Source organism: Protopterus annectens, chromosome 5.part0 (genome assembly GCF_019279795.1).
Source record: "Protopterus annectens isolate FY-2018-M chromosome 5.part0, PAN1.0, whole genome shotgun sequence".
NCBI lineage: Eukaryota > Metazoa > Chordata > Ceratodontiformes > Protopteridae > Protopterus > Protopterus annectens.
Genome location: NC_056735.1, coordinates 315,710,774 through 315,733,492, shown reverse-complemented (window position 1 = coordinate 315,733,492; position 22,719 = coordinate 315,710,774). Strand labels below are relative to the sequence as shown.

Sequence of the window (22,719 nt, the reverse complement as noted above, 5' to 3'; positions counted from 1 at the left end):
ATTATTCTTTATCTGCTGCACATCTTTCCTAGCTCGGTCTCTCTGTCTAGCCAGTCGGTACAGGTCCTTTTCTCCCTCTTTAGTATCCAACCTTTCATACAACTCTTCATATGCCTTATCCTTAGCCTTCACCACCTCTCTCTTTGCCATGACCTCATCTCCTTATACTCCTGTCTACTTTCTTCATCTCTCTGACAATCCAACTTCTTCTTTGCCAGCCTCTTTCTCTGTATATTCTCCTATACTTCCTCATTCCACCACTATGTCTCCTTGTCGTTCTTCCTCTGTCCAAATGTCTAACCAAGCACCTTTCTAGCAGTCTCCCTTACTAGCTCTGCTGTAGTTACCCAGCTATTTGGTAACTCTTCACTGCTACCCAGTGCCTGTCTTAACATCCCTGAACTCCACTTTACAATTACCCTTTTTCAATTTCCACCATTTGATCCTTGGTGCTGCCCTCACACTCCTCCTCCTCTTCTTGATCACCAACGTCAACCTACAAACCACCATTCTATGCTGCCTAACTACACTTTCCCCGGTCACCACTTTACAGTCTCCAATCTCCTTCAAACTGGCCCTCCTACATAAGATATAATCCACCTGTGTGCATCTTCCTCCACTCTTGTATGTTGCCGTATGCTCCTCCTTGTTGAAATATGTACTCACCACAGCCAAGTCCATCCTTTTTGCAAAGTCCACAACCATCTGACCTTCTGCATTCCTTTAACACCATACCTACTCATCACTTCCTCATCCCCTCTGTTCCCTTCACCAACATGCCCATTGAAATCTGCACCAATCACCACTCTCTAATCCTTGAGGACAGTCATCACCACTTCATCCAACTCACTCCAAATTTTTTCTTTCTCATCCATCACACACACAACTTGTGGAACATATGCACTAAAAACATTCATCACTACACCATCAATTTCCAGCTTTATAAACATCACTCTATCCAGCACTCTTTTCAGCTCCAAAACACTTTTACCATACTGTTCCTTCAGGATAACTCCTACGCCATTTCTCCTCCCATCCACACCATGATAAAACAATTTGAACCCACCTCCGATACACCTAGCCTTACTCCCCTTCCATCTGGTCTCTTGCACACACAATATACCAACCTTCCTTCGGTCCAGCATATTGGCTAGCTCTCTCCCTATACCAGTCATACTGCCAAAATTCAAAGTTCCGACCTTCACTACCACAGTCCTAGCCATTCTCCTCTCTTCCTGCCTTCGGCCATGCCTTCTGCCTAGATAGGAAGTACCCGGTTGAATTAATACAAACCATTAAAGATGAAATTGTGGAGGGTGGGGTACAAAATACACTCCTTTACTGAATGGTGATCATTTAGTAGGTAAGGGGAATAGTGAAAATGTATGTGAAGTTCCCCAAATTACAAATGGACAGAATAGGCATTATTTTGTAATAAGGTATAACCAAGATACAAGCAGGGTGAGGAATATAGTTCTAAAGTAGTGGAACATATTTAAAATCATGCCCAATAGTTTAAATTTTTTTCAGGCACCTCTAAAATGTAGTTATAGGATAGGTGCAAATTTGAAGAATGTATTTGAGAGAGATAGTAGACAACAAGAGCAGTACAATGGTACTGGGGCTAGAAAAAAGTTACGGACCTATGCCTGTGGCTGCTGCCGTCAGTGTAAGTGGATATCAAATTTGAGTGAATTATGTATACCTAGTATTAATAACAACAAGGATATGATAGCGAATAAGAAGTTATGTACCTACCATAACGTTCCATGTTAGTTGTCTTCTCTCGCCTTCTTTCTTGCTTGATGGGTTCGGAGCCGATCCTCGGCTCCGACTCGGCACTTGCTAAGCTCGAGAGTCACTTTTACCAGCTCGAGGCAGCCCCATATCCCATGATGCAAGGCGGTAAGTACCCAGATCTCGTTTGATGACAAAGGGCAATAGCACCAAGCATAAACACTTCCCAAAGGAAGAAAGAAAGCCTATAGGATGGAAGAAGGACCAGCTCTGAATGGTCTTCAGCATAATAATTCCATATAGAAAAGGTCTGTCCAGGCCTGGGGGAAGGAGGGAGGGTCGCAAGAAAGAAGGCGAGAGAAGACAACTAACATGGAACGTTATGGTAGGTACATAACTTCTTAATGTTAAGTTGTCAATCTCGCCTTCATTCTTGCTTGATGGGACCACGTCCCTAGCACATCTATCCTGGGTGGCTCAATGGAACAGACTCTTGAGGACTGTAGAGCCAAAACTAGCTCTATCCCTGGAGGCCAAGTCCAATTTGTAATGGGAAACAAAAGTATGAGGAGTGGCCCAAGTGGCCGCTGCACAAATAGTGTCTAAAGGAAGTCTAGCTTGAAAGGCTGTAGAAGTAGATAAGCTCCTAGTTGAATGTGCTTTAGGTTTTGAGCACAGCTGTTTTCCCCTGAGCAGATAAATTTCAGAGATGACAGAAGAAAGCCATCTAGATAAGGTCACTTTAGATACAGGAAGGCCTTTCTTGTTATCCGCATAGGAAACAAAGAGTTGATCGGATTTCCTAAATTGTTTAGTTCTGTCCAAATAATATCTGAGTTGGCAGTGGACATCAAGATAATGTAGTTTTTGTTCCGATTTGTTTGAATAGTTTGGAAAAAATACAGGGAGATCAATGGATTGATTCAAATTTGTCTTTGAGGCGACCTTAGGCAAAAAGGTCGGATTAGTTCTCAATGATACTCTGTCTTTGTGAAAGACCAAATACAGGGGTCGAACCGATAGAGCATGAAGTTCAGACACCCTCCTGGCCGATGTAATAGCTACTAGGAATAATGTTTTCCAAGAAAGAAATTTTAGGGAGCAAGAAACAGCTGGCTCGAAGGGGGGAAGAATCAAGGATGTCAGCACTAAATTTAGATCCCATTGAGGAGGAGGATTCCTGATTGGAGGCTTTAGCAGGAAAATTCCTTTCAAGAAGGCTCTACAAAGCCTATGGGACATAATATTGTGATCTGCTATCCCAACATGAAAGTTCGAGATAGCAGCCAATTGAACTCTAACTGTGGAAGAAGAGGAGCCTGCATGAAAAATCTCCGCTAAGAAGTCCAAAACTGCCTGAACTGGGGCAGTGAAGGGATCAATATTCTTGGCCTTAGCCCAATAAGAGAAACGTTTCCATTTGCTTGTATAAATCCTCCTGGTAGAGGATTTTAAAGAAGCTACTATGATGTCTCTAACAGGGTTAGAGATCAAAGGAAGCCTGGCTAAGGAAGGAAGTGGAGCAACCATGCTGTGAGGTTGAGAGAAGGGATAGACCGGTGCAGCTGACCGGATTGGTGAATCAGAAGATCTGGCACTGGGTCCAGATGCCACGGCTGCACCAAAAGGTGACGATGGAGGAACGGAAACCAAATTTGTCGAGGCCAATAAGGAGCAATGAGAATCATTTTGGCTCTCAAAACTGTTGCTTTCTGGATAACTTGAGGGATCAGGGGAAAAGGAGGAAAGGCATAAAGAAGTCCCTGGGACCAATCCTGGGTCAGAGCATCTCTGGGGGGATGGCCTTACAGAGGGAAGAGAGAGAAGAAGTCTGGGCATTTGCTGTTTTGGGGAGTAGCAAAAAGATCGCAACATGGGCGACCCCATTCCAGAAAAATCTCCTCCACTATAGATTGCTTGAGAGACCACTCGTGAGGCATGAGAATAGCTCTGCTCAATCTGTCCGCTAAAATGTTGGTTTTCCCAGGGATGTGCGTTGCTACCAGAAACCGATGAGAGGAGATCGCCCATTGCCAAAGTCTGAGCGCTTCTCGACACAAGGGGTAGGACTTGGTTCCGCCCTGTTTGTTGATATACCAAACTACAGACATGTTGTCTGTGTGGACTGCAATTGTCCCTACAGGAAGAAAGTCGTTGAGGGCTTGCAACGTTAAAAGCACCGCTCTCATCTCTAGGACATTTATGTGCAGGTGGTACTCGAACGGTTGCCACGTCCCATGAACCATCCTGCCCTGATAATGCCCCCCCCACCCGATCAGGGAGGCATCCGTGGTGACAGTGGCTACCGGGGATGGGGGTACAAAGTGTCTGCCTTGGTGAATCTGGGGAGAAGTGATCCACCAAGCAAGATGATTTTTGCAAATCTGCGTCACCAGAATTTGGTGACGCATTGGAAGTTGTTGGTAAGACCACTGAGTGAGCAGCATCCACTGAAGAAGGCGCATGTAGAAGCGAGCCAGGGGAAGAAGAGTAATGGCCGCAGCCATGAGACCTAATATCTTTAGAACCATTCTGGCCTGTACTTTCTTGTTGGCTAGAATGATCCTGACATGACTTTGAATGTCTGAAACTCTTTGGTCTGTAAGGGTAGCTGACATCCGAACAGTGTTTAAGTTTGCGCCTATGAAAGTAATAGACTGGCAGGGCAATAAGGATGACTTTTTGAAGTTGATCGAGATGCCCAAATGAGAACAAAGATTTATTGTGTAATCCCTGGCTTGAACAAGCTGATACCTGGTGGTGGCTGACAGGAGCCAGTCGTCGAGATACGGAAACACCTGGAATCCTTGACGTCTCAGGTGAGCCGTAACCACTGCCATGCATTTGGTGAACACTCTGGGGGCTGTGGTGAGACCAAAGGGCAGGGCTCTGAACTGGAAATGACTGGACCCCAGCCGAAAGCGGAGAAATCTTCTGGAGCGTCTGTGAATTTTTATGTGATAGTACGCATCCTGAAGATCTATTGAGCACATCCAGTTGTCCTTCTGCAAGAAAGGCAGAATCGACTGAAGAGTGACCATTGAATCTTGTCTTCCTCACAGACTTGTTGAGTCTGCTGAGATCAATATTGGTCTCCAGTCTCCCGTCTTTTTGGGGACCAAAAAGAACCTTGAGTAGATTCCGGCTCTGAATGGTCTGTTGTAACTGGCTGAATGGCTCTTTTTTGCAGTAGTTTTGAGACTTCTAACTCTGCAATTTCCCTTAGACCGGGTGGTACATCTGGAAGGGAATTTGAGGGATAGAAAGGACTTTCCTCGAAAGGAATTTTGTAACCCTCGGATATGATCGACTGTACCCATCTGTCTTGAGTGAGAGAACGCCAGGCTTTTGGGTACAGCGATAGTCTTCCCCCGACTGCCTCCAAGGAGGGACAGCCGGGCAACATCTCAGGGATGCTGAAAGGGCTTGTCAGAGAGAGACTCTCTGTTTCCCTGGTTTTGTGGACCCCCTCTGCCTCTAAAGCGGCGTCTGTTGTTGTTACCCCCTCTGCCTCTAGGGGTAAACTGACCACGTGAGTCCAGCGTGACTCCTTGGGATTTGCGGAACCACATTTTGCCACCCTTCTGTCCTTTGGGATAAGGTCTAGAAGGGGTGGAAAAACGGACTCCTACGGCAGAAAGAGTTTTGCCGTCCTGCTCACACCTGGTCAACGTTTCCTTCACTTGAGGGCCAAACAAAGCTGACCCATCAAAGGGAGAGTTTGTGAAGGACGCCTTGAAGGGATCTGCAAAATTACATAGCCGCATCCAAGCTTGGCGTCTAAGAGCCACACCTGTACCTGCGGCCCTACTCGCTCCATCAGCAGCATATGATATCAGCCGCATGGAGGAGTTTGCAATGGAGTTAAGGGTTCCTAGCTGCGAAGCAATTTTTTCCTGAGCCCCCGCAGCTGTAGGATCCTGCACAACTTCACCTAGCTCCTTAAGGATATCCCTTTGGAGTCTGGTGAAGTGACAAAGATAGTTCAGCGAACGCATAGCAAAGGTCGCTGAAGAAAACATCCGCTTACCATATCTATCCATGGTCCTAGAGTCCTTATTAGGAGGATGGACAGGTACGGAAGGATCTGCAAGTTCCTTCTTGGTGGCAGCAGCCACCACCATGGCATCAGCGGGGACACCTTTTGTAAGGAATTGCTTGTCCGACGGGGCAGTAATAAATTTAGAAGGCCTCCTAGGGACAGGCTCTACAGAATCAGGAGCAGTCCACGCCTTTCGAGCAATAACCTGCATAAGGGGGTTGAAAGGCGGAGACACCCAGGAGGTGGAGGGCCGAGATCCAAACGCCTCCAGGTATACTGAATCATCCTCAGAGGGATTATTGGTGGGCCAGTTTCCCCTCTGTCTAAGGAGTTCTAGGATGTCTGAGAAGGAGACATCCTCAGAGGGGGATCTTGGGGATCCCTCTGACTCATCTAAGTCAGTATCTGAAGTGATAGACTCGGGGGAGTCTACGTGTTTCCTCTTACATGTCCTCTTCCGCGGAGGATCCCCCAACAAATCAGGAGAATCCTCGGAAGAGGGGGATATTCCCAGTGGGGAAACCTGAGGCGGAGGATCTCTGGGTCCTGGAGCAAGAGAAGTGGCAGAGATGTCAACAGGCACCATAGAGGGAGGAGCTAAGGGAATAGACTGCTGGCTGAGACCAGTGGCCAGCACACTCTTCATTACCTCGAAGGCCCCCCTCCCAGGAAGGTCCGAGAGAACCCGCTCCGAAGAACTAGGAACTCCAGGACCCACCGAAAAGGAAGGCTCCGAGGCAGATGTCGGAGCCGAGCTCACCAAGGCCGAGGCTCCAAGGGGAAGAGCGGGCTCGGACAAGGGTCCGATGCCACTCACCCCCTCGGAGGAGACCAGGGAAGCCCGGCCACCGAATCCCTCTAAGGAAGGTCTCGAAGAGGAGATGAGTAGAGGCTGAAGGAGCAGAAGGGGGTATCTCTCTCTCAGCCATAGCAGAAACCATTCCCGAAGACTCCAACTCCAAACTCTGAGGTAGAGTCGAAGGAGGAACTGCAATGGGGTGTGGACTAATAGTCGTCTGCTGAGACGGACTATGTAGCATTTGGGCCAGTGCCTGTGACTTTAGTAATCTACTGACCACTCTCTCCAAATCATGGTCAGAAAGCCTGGATGACCTTGAAGATCGGCTCCGATGGCTCCGCTCCGAGAGGAGAGGCCGAGCCGAAGTATCGGCTCCAAGGAAGGGGACCTAGACCTCTTCCTCGAAGGAACCATCGGAGCCGATGAAACTACTGAAACTGTCGGAGCCGACAACTTATCGGCACCGACAGGTAGCTTAGATGCATCGGCTCCAGCCGGAACCGATACGGCCATAAATGTAAGGGTGTCGGAGCCGATCGGAGCCGACACCGATGCCTGGGCCACATGGTGGTCGGAACCGATCGGAGCCGACACCGAAGTGGTCGAACCAGAGTCGGCACCGATAGCCATCGGTGCCGAAGGTTTAGGTAACCCAGAATCGGCTCCAGCCGGAGCCGATCTCGACTCTGAATGAGCCGGAGCCGAGGCCACAGGCTTGGACACAGAAGCCTGGGCCTTGGAAGACTTAGAAGTCTTAGATGGGGCCGACTTAGCCGGAGAGCCCTCCGGCTTAAGAAGGCCCCTCAAAATCAATTTATTTCTTCTTTCCTGCAGGACTCTCTGGCTAAAAGAATGACATATAGCACAGGAGTCCTGCAGGTGAAGGGGCCCAGGCAGTACAGGCAAGTGTGACCGTCTGTCAGAGACATCTTCTGACAGCACGAGTCACACTTCTTAAAGCCTGAGACCCTTTCTTTAGACATGGTGTAAAACACACACACACAACACCAGTCCAAGAAATTAAATTAAATATACCAAAAGGTATCACTAACAGACACACACACACACCCTAACAGGGGGGGGATGGGATGGGTGAAAGTCTGACTAAAAGTTATTTGAAGACAGGGAAAATTTTCTGTCAGAAAGGGATTAAAACTAAGTTAAAACTAATAATTTTAAGGTTTTTTGTAAAAAGGGGCTAAAATAGTAAAGTAACAATTCACTTACCAGGAGCTGGTAAAAGGAGGACCTCATCAGCGCGCAAAGCGAGATCTGGGTACTTACCGCCTTGCATCATGGGATATGGGGCTGCCTCGAGCTGGTAAAAGTGACTCTCGAGCTTAGCAAGTGCCGAGTCGGAGCCGAGGATCGGCTCCGAACCCATCAAGCAAGAATGAAGGCGAGATTGACAACTTAACATGGGGTATTATACCTGTCAGACTAAAGGAGTGATTTATTTGGCATATTGTTTGAAATGCTTCTCTTATTATGTAGGCAAAACAAAATGGAATTTAAAGTAGAGTGTATGAACACATCTATGATATTGATAGTAAAAAAGATACCAGTGCTCTCTATATACATACTCAGGAGTGTGATGGAGCTGCCTTTAAGTTTTGGGTAATTAACAGGTTAATCCCTCGGACAGGGGAGGTGATTGGGAAACTCTTTTAGAGTTTTGTGAATTAATTTGGCAAATGCAGTTGGATGCCTGTACTAGACCTGGTCTGAATGACCATTTATCCATTGTACCAGCTTTAAAAATGAGAACAAAAGTATAAAGTTTTGCAACTTTATAAATAGTATGTTTCATGTTATACACATATTTCTTTGCACTTAATATAATTTTCCTGTTTACATATAAGGTATTGCAATGTATGTTATGTTGGTTAAAACAAGCTAAGATGGAACTGCCTTGCAAAATGTGATGGGCTTTTTAAGATGTGGTGCAACTCTTAATTAGATGTATGATGTAACATTATTTAAAAATGTGAACCAATAAATTTTATTTAGACCACTATAAATGAGGGAGTATTTTTTAAATGAATTATTCTTAAGTTGTTTCATGGAATGAAACAAAAGTGCTAAATCTGTGAATGTTGGAATAAACCTGTGTTTTTTTATATGCTTTGTGGAACTGACATTTTTCCTGAACTGTTTGTGGTGAGGACAGACCTTTATTGACTGTGTAGCTGCCAACTGCTGTTTGGTTCTTGGTATAACTAAGGAAATTATTTTTTGAGCTATGATACAGAATCATAATTGCCAAGACATTGTAAGGCTTTGCTAAGTCAAATTATGGTGTCTGCCAAAAAAAAAGCAGTTACTACAAAATGGAAAGGAAAGTCTATACCAACTGTACTAGAAGTAGTGAATATGTATTTATTTATTTATTTACTGGGAAAGTCTGACTTGGAACAAAGCCAATTTTCAGCAGAGGCCCTGGCAGAAATGCCACAGATGCATGTCTTTGAAATGTGGGAGGAAACTGGAGCACCTGGAGGAAACCCACACAAAGCGGGGAGGACATGCAGACTCTGCACAGAAGGCACCCCAGCTGAGAATTGAACCGGAGAACCTCTTGATGTGAGGCAACAATGCTACAGCTGCACCACTGAATACAGTAACAGAAATAAAACAACGGGAAAATGGATTTTTAGAAAAGGGTATTAGCAAATTACATAGACAAAAATGTGAATTGTGGGAACGATACATGCAGAATAATGTTTTGGAGGAGCAATAAGGTTTAAAAGAAGGCAGGATCTGAATGAACTATGTAATGTTTCATTGACAATGACTGGATAGATTACAGGTGATGTATAAAGTTTGCAACTAAAAATATGTCAGTATGGTTTGTTTTCATTTATATGACTGTGTGATTGGCTTTGTCATAAGTGATAATTTAATAAAGCTGTTTCTTGTTTAAAAATTAAAAATAAAAATCCTTCCATCCTGAAAAAAAAAATCTTGTCAGGCTGACACTCCCTGGAAACACCACTTCTGAACTGGTTTGTGAGCTGAAACATGATGGATTTATCGACTGTCATAACTTCACCATCTACGCCATCTAGAAGACCATGTCTAAGGATATGAAAGTCATTCATGTGTCCCTTAATTATTTGATAGTACTTCTGGGAATGTGTTGCTGCCTGTCTCGTGTGTGCCTATTATATCTTCACATGGTTATGGCTATGTGCTGTACATAACCTACCTCAGATGGTTTACATGTTCATGTGGTCCCATTCTGCAGGTAACAAGAACATGTACTGTACAATTTGCCCTATATATTATATCACTGCAACACCCATCCTAATGGACATTATGGTACTTTATATGCAAGTCTGGTACATTTTAATATAAAGTTTTCTACCAAATGTTTCAGTGTAATTTACATTTGGTATATAGGGCCTATCATCTCCCTAAATGCTGATACTATTTTTCTCAAACTTCTTCATCAAAGTTATTATCACTGTCTTAGTTGTGTTCTTTTTCTGGTTATTGGGAACATTGTTGAATCCAGAACAGTGAGGCTATTATACTTGGAGGTTATCTTATTAATGGACAATACAGCTCCCATGGTGGCCATCCTTGTAATCCACTCTAATGAAAGGCCACCGTACAGCCTACTGAACCACTGACAAATTACTTCATCATGGATGTTGATGATCTGGAATTTGATACTATATCCCCTTGTAAAGTACGTACTTCAGGTAAAGGTGTTATCCAGAGATAATGTAGAACAGAGCTACTATTTACCATTGAATATTTTATTGCCTGAAAGCAGAAGTCCGCACAGAAATGGAATATACTAATCATAAACATGCCTTTTCAGATCTTTTTGGGGAAAAAAAAGGAGAATCTTTTTAACAAATACTATTAATCCGAAAGCCTGCATCACTTGTCATCAAATATTAGTGGCGGTTCTGGACAATTAAGATTTTTTTTTTTAATTTAAAACTGTTTTGGGTTCCTGCTACAGCTGTCTGCCACCAGCCATGTTCCAGAGCATCTCCTTGATCTTCGTCTTCAACTTCCCACATCACCTATCTTGCATCCCTATCAAAGAATGGGGTCAAGCAAGGAGGGAGCATTACCATAAGCAACTGAAAAAGTAAGTAAAGAGGAGAATAGGGTTTTCCCAGTTTAGTGCAATCCTGACTGCTCCAGAGGATGTCTTTTTGAAAGCCCTACTCATTGTCATATCAATGTCACAATACTCAATGCATATTAAATATGCACACACTAATGGACTAAAGTCCTTGGTCTCCACTGAGACATACCAGTCTTTGGCTAAAAACCTACTTCTTCCCCTATGACTTGTGAGCTGGTAAAAATGCTCAGTTTTTATCCTCTTGGTTGTTTTCTTAGGGGTCAGTTTTGTTAACTGATCCTGAGTCACCTAGGTCTCAGTCAGGGAAACATCCCTCTACACCATGCAGCTAGCTAAATATTTTTTATTCAACTCTATAAAGAACATTTATAAGATAATATTAGCAGTATGTAAATAATACCCATTCCCAAACAACACTCGCATATAGGTTGGAGTTCTCCATAGGATCACAGTACTTTCAACAACTGAAAAATGTTGTTCCACAGAGGCAAAGAAATTTTAAAGAGAAGAAAAAGAAAGCAAGAAAATGTATGGCTTTGGATCAAAGGTAAATAGAAGAGAGCTAATCAGGCAGTAGGAATTAAATAAGGACATACAGGGATTGTTTTTATCAATATCTTATTTTTAATATTAGCAGGCTCACCCTTGGACTGGTTGTTTTCATGTAAGCAGCAGTTGATTAAACTCCCATGGGCAGCTATTGTTTGCTACAGGACATTCTGTCCAGATAACCTGATTATAAAAGTCAAAAAAACAGTTGTGCTCTCTACTGATTTTATGACAGCAAAATATGAAACTTACAGCCTTAGGACTGATCTTTAGATAGAGTGTAGATCTAGAAGGTATACATGATGCATATAAATGTGAGCATACAAACTGAAAGGAGTGCATCAAAACAGTTGTGGTAAAGGACTGCACCAACAAAAAATACAGGTCATACAAACACTGCTCTGGAAATCTGTCGATCCGCTGATACCATGTGCTCTTCTCATTAGTCATACTGGGGAAAACTATGTTGTTAGTGCTTTTATTTAGTATGCAGTTGTCTTGCAGAGTTATAGGAAGGCAGGCCATAGTTTGAAAATTAGGCAATACAAAAACATTTACAGAAAATAAGTGCATCCAAATTTTTGCAACTAAATATCTGGAAAGAAAATCAGTGTGCCAAAATGTAAATGCCTCTAGGCAAAATGGAGGATAAACTCATCTGTGAGTACATTACTTTTGGTAGACACTTAGGAGAAGCACTGGGGTATTCAGAAAAATTACTGTTCAATGCTGCTGTGCTTCATTGGTGAAAGCTAGTAGCAGAACAGGTATAATAAGAGATTTATTAAGCAAAAGCTAATTCACAGATCATTTGCATATCTTTAAGTTGACCACTTTACTGCCTTGTTCTCCTTCTACCAACCCATGCAATGTTTTTGCACAGGTATCCACAGACAGACAGACAGACACACACACACACACACTAGCAGATTGACACATACACCAGGACAGACAAAGACATACATGCAAGCATACAGCCTTGGACTTCTTAACTGCTGTGGTGTGAACAGATTCACTGTTTCCATAGGCAGCAGTGGGTATACACCATAAATTTACTGTGCTCAACTTGTGCTTGAACCACTGCTGCACGATTTTGATCCTGATCTATTGTTCTTGGGCACAGCACATGGCTAATTTACATTAGCTGCTCTTGTGGGACTGCAGTATACGAGTGTGGTGATATCTAGCATAACAGCTGTAGCACTACCTGCTGGAGCCTTCAGACTGCTGAAAGACTGCAGCAGGCTTTGAATCACATTGAGCAATCCTGCTAGAAACAGAATTTCACAGTGCATTATGTCATTGTGAACTCCCCCAACTGCCTTTTTTTTTTTATTTTATTTTTTTTATTTATTCCTTTGGCAACTAGACAAGTGAACTAATCCAGCAGGACCATTTTCAGCCATAACCTGGGAAAATATAAGGAGTTAAAGACAGTGGAAAATAACTGGAAGTTCTATAACTACAGTGCAGTATTACAATTGCTGAGGTTACCATTCTTCTCAGGGGTTAGTGAAGCAGAAGTCTAAAGATTTCATTATTAGGCACTTTTTACGCCTCTTTTGAAGGATGACAGGTCTACTGGAGATTGAATATGCTATGGCAGCAAATTCCATAACTTTGGCCCCATAGTGGAGATGGCTTTTTGATGCTGTAAATATTTTAATTCAAGCAACAAGCAGGATAAGTGAAGAGGAACAGTGGGATAAGTAATATTTTGAGATGGTTGGTAAACCTTGAAAGGATGTGCTAGAAACTGAAGTTTGGTACTCCCAGATAAATTGATAATACATTTTCATTTGGCATTGGAGCAGAGTGATAAAGTGACAGGCTTTATAAATTAAAATCTGAATTTCTGTTTGTTAGTATGAGATGCTGTAGTAGGCCGGCCACGGTGGTGCAGTGGTTAGCGTTGCTGCCTCACAGCAAGAGGTTCTCTGGTTCAATTCTCAGCTGGGGTGCCTTCTGTGCAGAGTCTGCATGTCCTCCCTGTGGTCGCGTGGGTTTCCTCCGGGTGCTCCGGTTTCCTCCCACATCCCAAAGACATGCTGTAGGGGGATTGGACACTTTAAATTGGCCCTAGGTATATGTGTGTGCATGCCTTCTGTGGAAGGTTGGATGCCGGGCTGGCAACTCGACACTGTAAAACTCCACTGCCAATCATGAGCGGACAGGTGATCCGGCTGTGGCGACCCCTAACCAGGAAAAGCCAAAAGAAGAAGTATGAGAAGCTGTAGTGGCTGTTAAAATCATCTTCAGTTTGTGGTTGTAGTACCCTTCTTGACAATGGTTGGTGTAGTAGCTTAGTAAACAAATGAGACGTAGAATAAGCAGATCTTTGCTGGGTTGTGGTTTTGGTAGCAAGGACATATAGGTAGTGAGAGAAGGAAAAAGGTCTAGTTCAGCCATTTCCCAAGATATTTATTTTGTATAGCTCTACTAACTTGTTAGTTTTATAGAGGAAATGTGTGTGTGTGTGTGTCTGTACCTGAAGATTAAAGCCATTAACTCTGTATTATCTGTTACTGAGGTACCTGAAGATGTAGTCAAAATATTTGGAACTATCATCATGTATATCTTTATTTATTTATAAAGCACTAATATTTTTAAAAGCCATTTGCAAGTATACTGTCTACTGTGTCAGCAAGATAGTTGCTTCTGAAAAGGGCCACATGATCCAAGCATGATGGCTTTGGGATTAGGGCAAAGAAGTGTAAGATTACTGATATTTAGTCAAAAGAATGGGGGGGGGCAAGAACCACTACCTGAGGCACAGATAGAGGTGGAAAAAGTAAGGGATTTAAAGCCATTAACTCTGTATTATCTGTTACTGAGGTACCTGAAGATTGAAAGAACATTTCTGTGGTCAAGTTGCATTTTAACAGATCAGTGTATTTGAAAGAGAGTCAAAGGCTTTACAAAGATCAAAAAATAGGGCCAGTGACCATTATAATAGTCATATGTCCTGCTCTGAATTCATGTTGCTCATCACACAGCAGACCAAAAAAATTTAAATCTTTAAAATGTGGAGGGAGACAGCACTGTTTAAATACTTCTGACAATGGTGGAAGTAAGATGGTGGGTCTATTGTTTTGAATATTTCTTTGTGCATTTCCTTTAGAACAGACACAATGATGATGACATATATGTAATTGAGTATAGGCTTGTAAGAATTTAGGGGAAAGACCATCTTGTTTATATTTTTAAACTTAATTCAATTAGCCTGCTGCCGGTTTGCTGTAACAAGAGAGGTTTTGAAGCTATCAACTTCCTGAAAAGTCATCATGTTAAAACATTAAATAAAGAACCAGCTGGATAACCAAGACTGCAGGAAAAATTTTAATGAAAGACACCATAAAAACAAAATAAAAGACGAGTGCTTTCGCAAATGCTTTCTCAGGTCTTTATACAGGCATCTGTTCTGAGTTTACATTTATATGCACATAGAGTCAATCAAATAATAAAACAATAAAAAGTAATTAACCTCTTAAAGAGGTATATACATATGCTGTTATTTTAACGTCTGTGCTTTCAGAACAGGTTTCAAACTGACATAATTATTGATTCCCGGCTGTTTATGTGCTTGTAATCTTAAAACCCATCTCAATTCTATTTGTTCTAAAATAGTATTCATATCTCCCCCTCTACAATTAATATGTACCAATTGCAACACTTTAAAATTGAACTGGTGACCAGGATGCATCATTATGTGTTTCGCTAAGGCATTACAATCATTTTGTCTACGTATCTCATATAAATGTTTGCTGATACGTTCTTTCAGCTTCTGCATGGTTTTACCCACTTAGTAGCTAGAACATGAAACACAGGTAGCTAAGTAAATCAAATATGTACTGTTACAATCTGCATAAAATCTTAGGATAAACTTAAAAGATGTATTGGGACAAATAAAACATTCTGATGCCTCTGTGAACTAGATAAGAGTTGTATCAAAGTAACTGATGGGATAGAAGCACAACCCTCCCGTTCAGAGAAGGGAGAAGCAAGGACAAGTGTCCCACCAAAAAGTTCTTAGCTGTCAGTCACCAACATTTCATATGATACAGATAATGAGGAACAGTATGTTAAATGAATAATATAAGCTATCCTCAGACATGTGATTGTAATAAAACCATCATAAAAAAGATAAGAGGATGTGGTAGGGTGGGTCCTGAGAATGAAATAAAATCATTTGAACTTATCTACAGTTAAATAGCAAAGCTGCATCTTGATTACTATACCAACAGTGACAAATCAACAATTTAACCTACTCCATATACTTAAAAAAGATTAAAGTATGAAATGGACAGTCAACATTCTGAAAGTAATTAAATATTAAATTATGTGCAGTTGTTTAACAAAGACTGAAGACTATTCAATATGACTGCTGGCTAAAAGGGAAATATTAACAGATACCTGATGGCATGTCCTGTGCTATATTTTGCTGACAGCCAACATCAGGGTGGGACTACAAATTCCAGGGATAGAAAGAATGGTCTATCATCTGTTTCTCCTGTTGTCCACATTCCTATGGTATTCCGTAGTTATGCATCAAATGTAAGATATTATGCAAATGAAAATCATCAGCATTATGATATATTAAAAATAGATTTCAGCAGTTAGTGTAATGGTAGCTTATATTTTTCACAGTCAATATGGACAGGTCGGGAAACTTCATTTACTGGTGAATATGTCTTAGTTTCTTCAATAGGCAGTTCCTGCGTCCAAGCATACAACTTATTAGCTTCCTGCTCCCATTCCTCCTCAGAAAGATCATTGGCATCTTGCTTCTCCTGGCTAGCAACAGAACAGGTTAGGCGATGGTGCTCATTATGTGAAGATCTGTAAGTATCCGTTTCATTCTGTTCCTGAAATGAAAAGTCATTTGAGCAATATTTATCACATTGTTTTTAAAATAAAGAGAACAGGGATTTTAAATGTTTTTCACATTTCATAAATGACCTGTAATACACTTGTTCATCTAACTGCTTCCAGCTCCTTGTAGAGTTACTCTTCCCAAATGCTAGTAGCACTGAGTCATCATCTAGGAATGGAACAGAAATGAAAGTTATGTACTCTCCATAACGACAGATCCCTGTTGTCCTGTTTTCATCTGGTTCAACCTTTGGGACTTGGATCTGACTTGGATCTGGGCTCAATACCTTCAAACCATTGGATCCATGGCTCTGACTCCTCCCCTACTCAAAATTCCCTCACCACTGTCAAATTATCTCAAATTGTGTTTGCACCATGTAAGAATAAAAGTAACTAGTAAAAAAATTATAGTTAGATAAGAAACGTTTTCCCACAGGGATGAGAGGAAGAGGGTGCCTAGTGGATAATAAGGAAACTAACTTGTTGAGGTCAGAGATAAGTAGACTCCCGTAAAGGCTACCTGTTCTCCAAGGAGCTCTAGGTGATGGTTTGGAAGGAGGACGGTGGGAAGGACGTTGAACCAGATAAAAACAGGACAACATGGTTCTGCTGTTATGGTGAGTATGTAATGTTTCGTAGCCGATGTCCATTTTTGTCTGAGTCAATCTTTGGGACATACTCCCTAACTACATAATTTCCTGGGGGAAATTAAGGAAGGGTATTTCTGAGAATAGCAGAGTCAGTGTTGGAACGGGCTCTAGATTGTACATCCAATATATAGTGAGACACAAAGGTATGCAATGCAGACCATGTAGCAAGCTGCACAAAACTCATCAATCAGAAACTGATGTTGAAAAACTGTATCTTGTCTAATGCACTGTTTTTTTTTTATAGAAAGGGTTAGACCCAACATTTCATAAACCAAGAAAATAAGCTTGATGGCCATCTTTAAAGGATGATTTTGGAAACACACTATCCCAGCTTAGATTTAGATAATGCAATGAATACTTGGTCTGATTTCCAGAAATCCTTATTTCTACGCAAATAAAATCTGAGTTGTCTATGAACATCAAGTAAGTGTAATGTGTACTCTCCTTTATTAAAAAATGCTGGCAAGAATGCAGGTAAATTAATGGTCTGATTTATGTTGGATTTGGATGCCACCTTGGGAAGGAAAGATGGATTCAGTTTTAGGAAAATCCTGTCTTTGTGAGAAACCAAATATGTAGTTTTGAAATCTCTTAGCAGAAGTAATTGCCACCAAACAGATTGTTTTCCATGAAGAACTTAAGATCCACTGAAGCTGCTGGTTCAAACAGTGACTGTGTGAGAGCTTGGAGCATCACTGTGATATCCTATGGAGGGACAGGTTCTTGAACTGGGGGTCAGAGAAGAAAGGTTCCCTTAAGAAAAGCCTTAGATACCTTTAACAAAGATATAGGAGTCTCATTATGGCCTATGTGAAAAATTGGAAATGGCTACCAGTTGATCTTTGTTGAGAAACTAGAACCTTTTTTGGAATAATTCAGACAGAAATTCTAAAATAGAGGAAAGGGGGCAGAGAAAGGGTCCATATCTTTCCCCATAGCCCAGAAAAAAATATTTTCCATTTCCTTTGGTACACCCTTCTGGTGTTACACTTTTGTGATGCAAAGGGTATATGAATGGCATTTTCAGAAAACCTGGCATCCCTGGCCATCAATAGAATTAGAGTAACCAAGTGGTTAATTTTAGGGTCTCTAGGTCCAAGAGAGGATGCCCAGTACTGTGAGAGAGAAGGTCTGGCTTGTAAACCAGCATCCACAGTGGATTGAGAAGATGAGCCCACAGATATGGGAACCAAACCTATTGAGGCCAGTATGGGTCCATGAGAATCACCTTGAGTTTGACCCTTCTGGCATTCTAAATAAAGTTCGGAATTAGAGGAAATGGAAGGAATGCATAAAGGAGGCCTGGGGGTCAAAGGTATATCACGACATCCCTCAGTGACTGACCCTGTGAAGGGATTAGGGTAAAGTAACTGCTGCATTTTCTGTTCAGGCTGGCCCCAGCGGTGGAAAATTTTGTTCGCCCGTGTTGGAGCGAGGAATCACTTGAGAGACAAAAGAATGCACATGCTCAATTTGTCTGCTAATACATGGGAAGTCCCCAGGATATGTGCTGCTAGCAAGTAACGATGGGAAGACATTGCCCATTGCCAAATCCTAATGACCTCTCAACACAGTGGGTAACACCTGTATACCCGTTTGTTGATGTACCAGACCACTGACATATTGTCCATTTGACCTGAAATCACACCCACTGGAAGAGAGCCTTGAAATGTCCTGCTATGTCAAAAAAACTGCTCTCATTTCCAGAACAGTGATGTAGAGATTGGTCTCTAAAGTTGTCTCATCTCATGATGCCCCCCTCAAAGCAGAAGCATCCATGGTAACTATTGCTGTAGGTGGAATAGAAGAGAATGGACAACCTGTTGCTAAGGCTGTTGACATAATCCACCATTTGATGTGAATTCTGCACACTAAGGTCATCCTGATCAGGGTGTTGAGGGCATGATAAAGTTGGGACCATTGCTCTGAAAGAGTCCATTGTAGAACCCACATATAAAATCTGGACTTATGAACAAGAATGATGGCTGATGCCATCAGCCCTAGCAGTTTTAGAATTAGTTGTGTTGATGGGGGTGGACTGGAGTGGATAGTAATTGTAATGACTGACAGACTGAATGAATGAATCCTGTGCAGAGGCAAGGTGGCTGTGGTGTGGTGTTCAGGTGGCATCAGATAAATTTTAGGGTCTGAGATAGGGGCACTTTGCTCTTCTGTCTGTTCACTGTACTCCTCAAATTGTGAAGTAATTGGAGTAAGAGATCACTGTGAAGATAGGTGAAAGCTACCAGCCTAGCTAGATATAATTTTGTAGATAATTCTGTCATTTGTAAATATTAATGTAAGCCACAGGCTTATTCTCTTAAATGTGAAAAGACTATATTGGATGTTGAACTGCAAAAAAATGTAACAGCGCTCTCTGCTGTAAGAAAGCTGATAAGTCAAGCATTGTGAATTTCTTTGATCTAAAACCCTGAGCCGAGATGTCTAGAGGGAGGTATTCTGCCTATTATTTTCAGGCCAGAGTTAATGACTAGAATATACATGTTGTTGTTGTTTGTCTTTCAGCTTTTTCCCAGTATAATTTCTTTTAATGCTGTGGCTTCCTGACCAGCTGCAAGACCAAAAGGGCTATTGACCTCTGAGTTTCTGTTAGCCTGGGAACCAGAAAGAAATGATGCAATCTGAAATTAATCAGTGGTACTCTGCTATCAATTTAAGGACAGGAAGAATGAGAGCATTTGTCTTGAGAACATCCAACTCACCAGGACTCTGCCTGTGTTCTATATGTAAGTTTATTTTAGAACTGTGCTTTCTCTTAGATATAGCTAGGAACTAGAAATATTAGATTAGCTTTTTTTTCTGTATTGATGTCAGAACTTTTCTACTGTATTATTTTAAGTATTTCTCTGTGATCTATGAACTCTTGACTAGCACTGTGTAGTAAGAAGTATTGTCTTGTGTTTTTATTATTTATTATTAATTATTTTTAAACCTTTCAACTGTGGCTGTTTTGTGTAGAGATAATTTAAGCTCTAAAGTACATTGCATGTGTACAGTGATACTGGCCAAGCCACTCCAATAAGCCTTGGCTGTTCAGTTGCACTTACCATTTGGATAATATTGCACAGTAATAACTGGACACCCTTTGTTAATGGCCTTTTTAGTAGCTGATAAATATTAGTGGGTGGCGGCAAGTGGTACTACTGTACAGACTGGGTAAAAGTGGCAGAGCTGGAGAACCTGTGCCAGCTGTCTCCAGGAGTGTCTGTGTGGTTGTATATAACTCTTATCTCAAAGTGTGTGTGTGTGTCAGTTACTTGGGCAGTGACAGGAAGCACTGGTTGGACAAAGAGGGTGCTGGAGGAGATCTGGATCCTATAGCTGTGCCAGTGGGGAGTCTTATTGGGGACCCGGAGAGAAAGGGAGAGGCCAGCCCCAGACTGACTGTGATCCCTGTGTGCTCTTAAGGGAAATTGTACTTTACTGTGTGTGTGTATTTATTATCCTTTCCCTATATGGATGCCCATCACTGGTGTTAGTGGTGAGGACTGAGGCTCATTGATTGCTGAGCCAGTGCACGGACATCACAATCCCACTGGAGAATTATCAAATCCTTGGTCAGAGTGGTGAGGAGCCAGTTGTCGAAGTATGGGAACACCTGGAATCCCTGCAGTCTTAGGCTGTCACTACTGCCATGCATTTGGCGAACACCCATGGGGCGGAGGTAAGTCTAAAGGTCAGAGCTCTGAACTGGAAATGATTTGCTCTTAGCTTGAAATGGAGAAATCACGTGGAGCACTTGTGTATCTTTATGAGATTGTAGGCATCCTGGAGATCAATTGAGCACATCCAGTCATCTTTTTGAGTAAGGCAAAAAGGACTGAGCCACAACCATCCAGAATTTTGTCTGTTTCACATATTAGTATAAATGACTCAGGTCCAACATTATCCTGAGGTCCACTGTTTTCTTTGGAACTAAAAAAACTTGCAGTAGATACTGGCTCCTATCTGGTCAGGTGGGACCTGCTGGATGACTCTTGTTTCAAACAGCTTTTCTCCTTCTGCTGTTATGGATTCTAACTGGGTCCACTACAGCAATCCTGCCTTTTACAACAAGCAGTGTTAGAAAGAGAACTGAATATCCTCTGGTTATTATCCTTAACACCCAAGAACTGGAAGTGATGGTCCACCAGGTTTAAGGGTGTAGGGCTAAGCACCCCCTGATTGCATTCAGACCGCAACTGCTGGGCAACCATTCAGGGGCACTGAAAGGATTTCTCTGAAAAAAGGTCCATGAAATCCTTGGCTTTGTGGACCAACTCTGTCTTTAGGGTGATAGCCATGAAATATTACCCCCGCCTCTTTTGGGGGGGTCTATTTGAAGAACAATCCAGGGTAGGACCCTGAAAGTTCCAGAACCACATTTTCTTCCATCCTCACAGATTACTGGAGCAGGTTTCTCTGAGGAGTAGTGAACCAGATTCTAATTGCAGAAAGGGTGTTAACATCTTGTTCACTTCTAGTCAGTGTGCCTTTAATCTTCAGACCAAACAATGTGGTACCATGAAAGGGAGCATTGATGAAGGACACCTTAAAGCCCTCTGTAAAATTACACAATTGCATCCAGGCATGGCAATTTATGGCTATGCTGGTACCTGCTGCTCTCGCTGTCCCATCAGTAGTATTCAAAAGCAGGCGCATGGAGACATTTGAAATAGAAGATAAGGTAGAAAACTAGGATTCCATGGTCTTCCAGATATCCGCTGGCAAGTTACATGAAGGAGAATTGGTAATGTCTCTGGTTATTTCCCTTTGGAATCAAATGTGAGCCATGTAGTTTAGCTCTTTCAGGGGAAATGTTACCAAAGTATGCATCTGTTCTCCAAATCTGTCCAAGGACCTGGACTCCCTGTTAGAGGTTGGACAGATACGCTCTCCTCTGAGATTTCCTTCTTCATGGCTGCTGCTACGAACATAAGGAAGCCCCAACTCCAATGAGGTCTGTCTTGTGATGCAGCTAGAATTCTATCAGACTTCTTAGGTATAGGATCTGCTGTAGCAGGTTCCTTCCAGACCCATTGAGCTACTAGATCAATGAGAGAGTCAGGGGAGACAACACCCAGGTAGTCAAAGAGACAGCTTCAAAAGCCTTCAGGAACATGGATTCTTCTAGGGAAGGCATATCTGTGGACTATCCCCTTTTATGTTTAGTCAATTCTAGGATTTCTCTGAAGGAGACATCTCCAAAGATCGATTTAGGGGAGCCCTCCCCTTCCTCCAAATCTTTGTCTTCTATGACAGATTCCAGGAATTAATCCAAATGCTTCTATTTGCATGTCTCCTTTCTATGTACCTGTCATTGGGGAATATCTGGCAATTGGTCTTAATCAGAGTGGGAACTCAAAGACAGTACTTCACCAAGACTTTTGGAAGTTGGCTGTTCCTGTCAATGAGAAGGAGAAGATTCCAGAGCAGAATACATTTTACGTCAAGTTTGGATCCAAATAAAATGGAAGTGTTGGAAGGCCTTGAAGGCCATGGAAGAGATAGGAGCCATGGAAGTCTCTCTAAAAGGTAAAACAGAGAGAGAGATCCTGAAGCTCAAACCCTTCTTAGCTACAAGGCCAACACAGGAGCCAAGCTATTGAGAGCCAACACCCCAAAAGAAAGGAAGGAATGGCTCTATCAACTTTGTAGTCGATCCCTCACTCCAAATGCCAGCTCCAAACCTTCAACTCTGACTCTTGTCTTGAGCCAACAAGTTCAGAGTCAAAATAGATGGAGTAATATTTGGAGCCAAAGTGGAAGGCACTATCAGTGTCAACTTAGGAGCTTCAGAAATATTTAGATCTGAGAGCTTTGGTTACAAAGGCTGGACCGCAATGAGGTCACAAGGGGGAAGTTGATGGTAATATTCCTTATTCTATCAGAGGAGATGGACTTAGAAAGACCCCCAACTGTATCTGCATCAGAAGGAATCTCCATATCATTCTGTCTACAT

The 22,719-nt window shown here is 42.3% G+C and overlaps 1 protein-coding gene across 1 annotated transcript in view; it reads right to left on the bottom strand.

The window, feature by feature from the left end:
- Nucleotides 1-14,561: 14,561 nt before the first annotated feature.
- Nucleotides 14,562-22,719, bottom strand: part of CCHR5.PART0HXorf58 (chromosome chr5.part0 CXorf58 homolog) — a 776,822-nt gene continuing 768,664 nt past the window's right edge. The window contains exon 10 of the mRNA XM_044072297.1: nucleotides 14,562-16,100. Coding sequence (XP_043928232.1) covers nucleotides 15,852-16,100 — 249 coding nt within the window. The 3' untranslated portion in view covers nucleotides 14,562-15,851. The remainder of the gene's footprint in view (nucleotides 16,101-22,719) is intronic.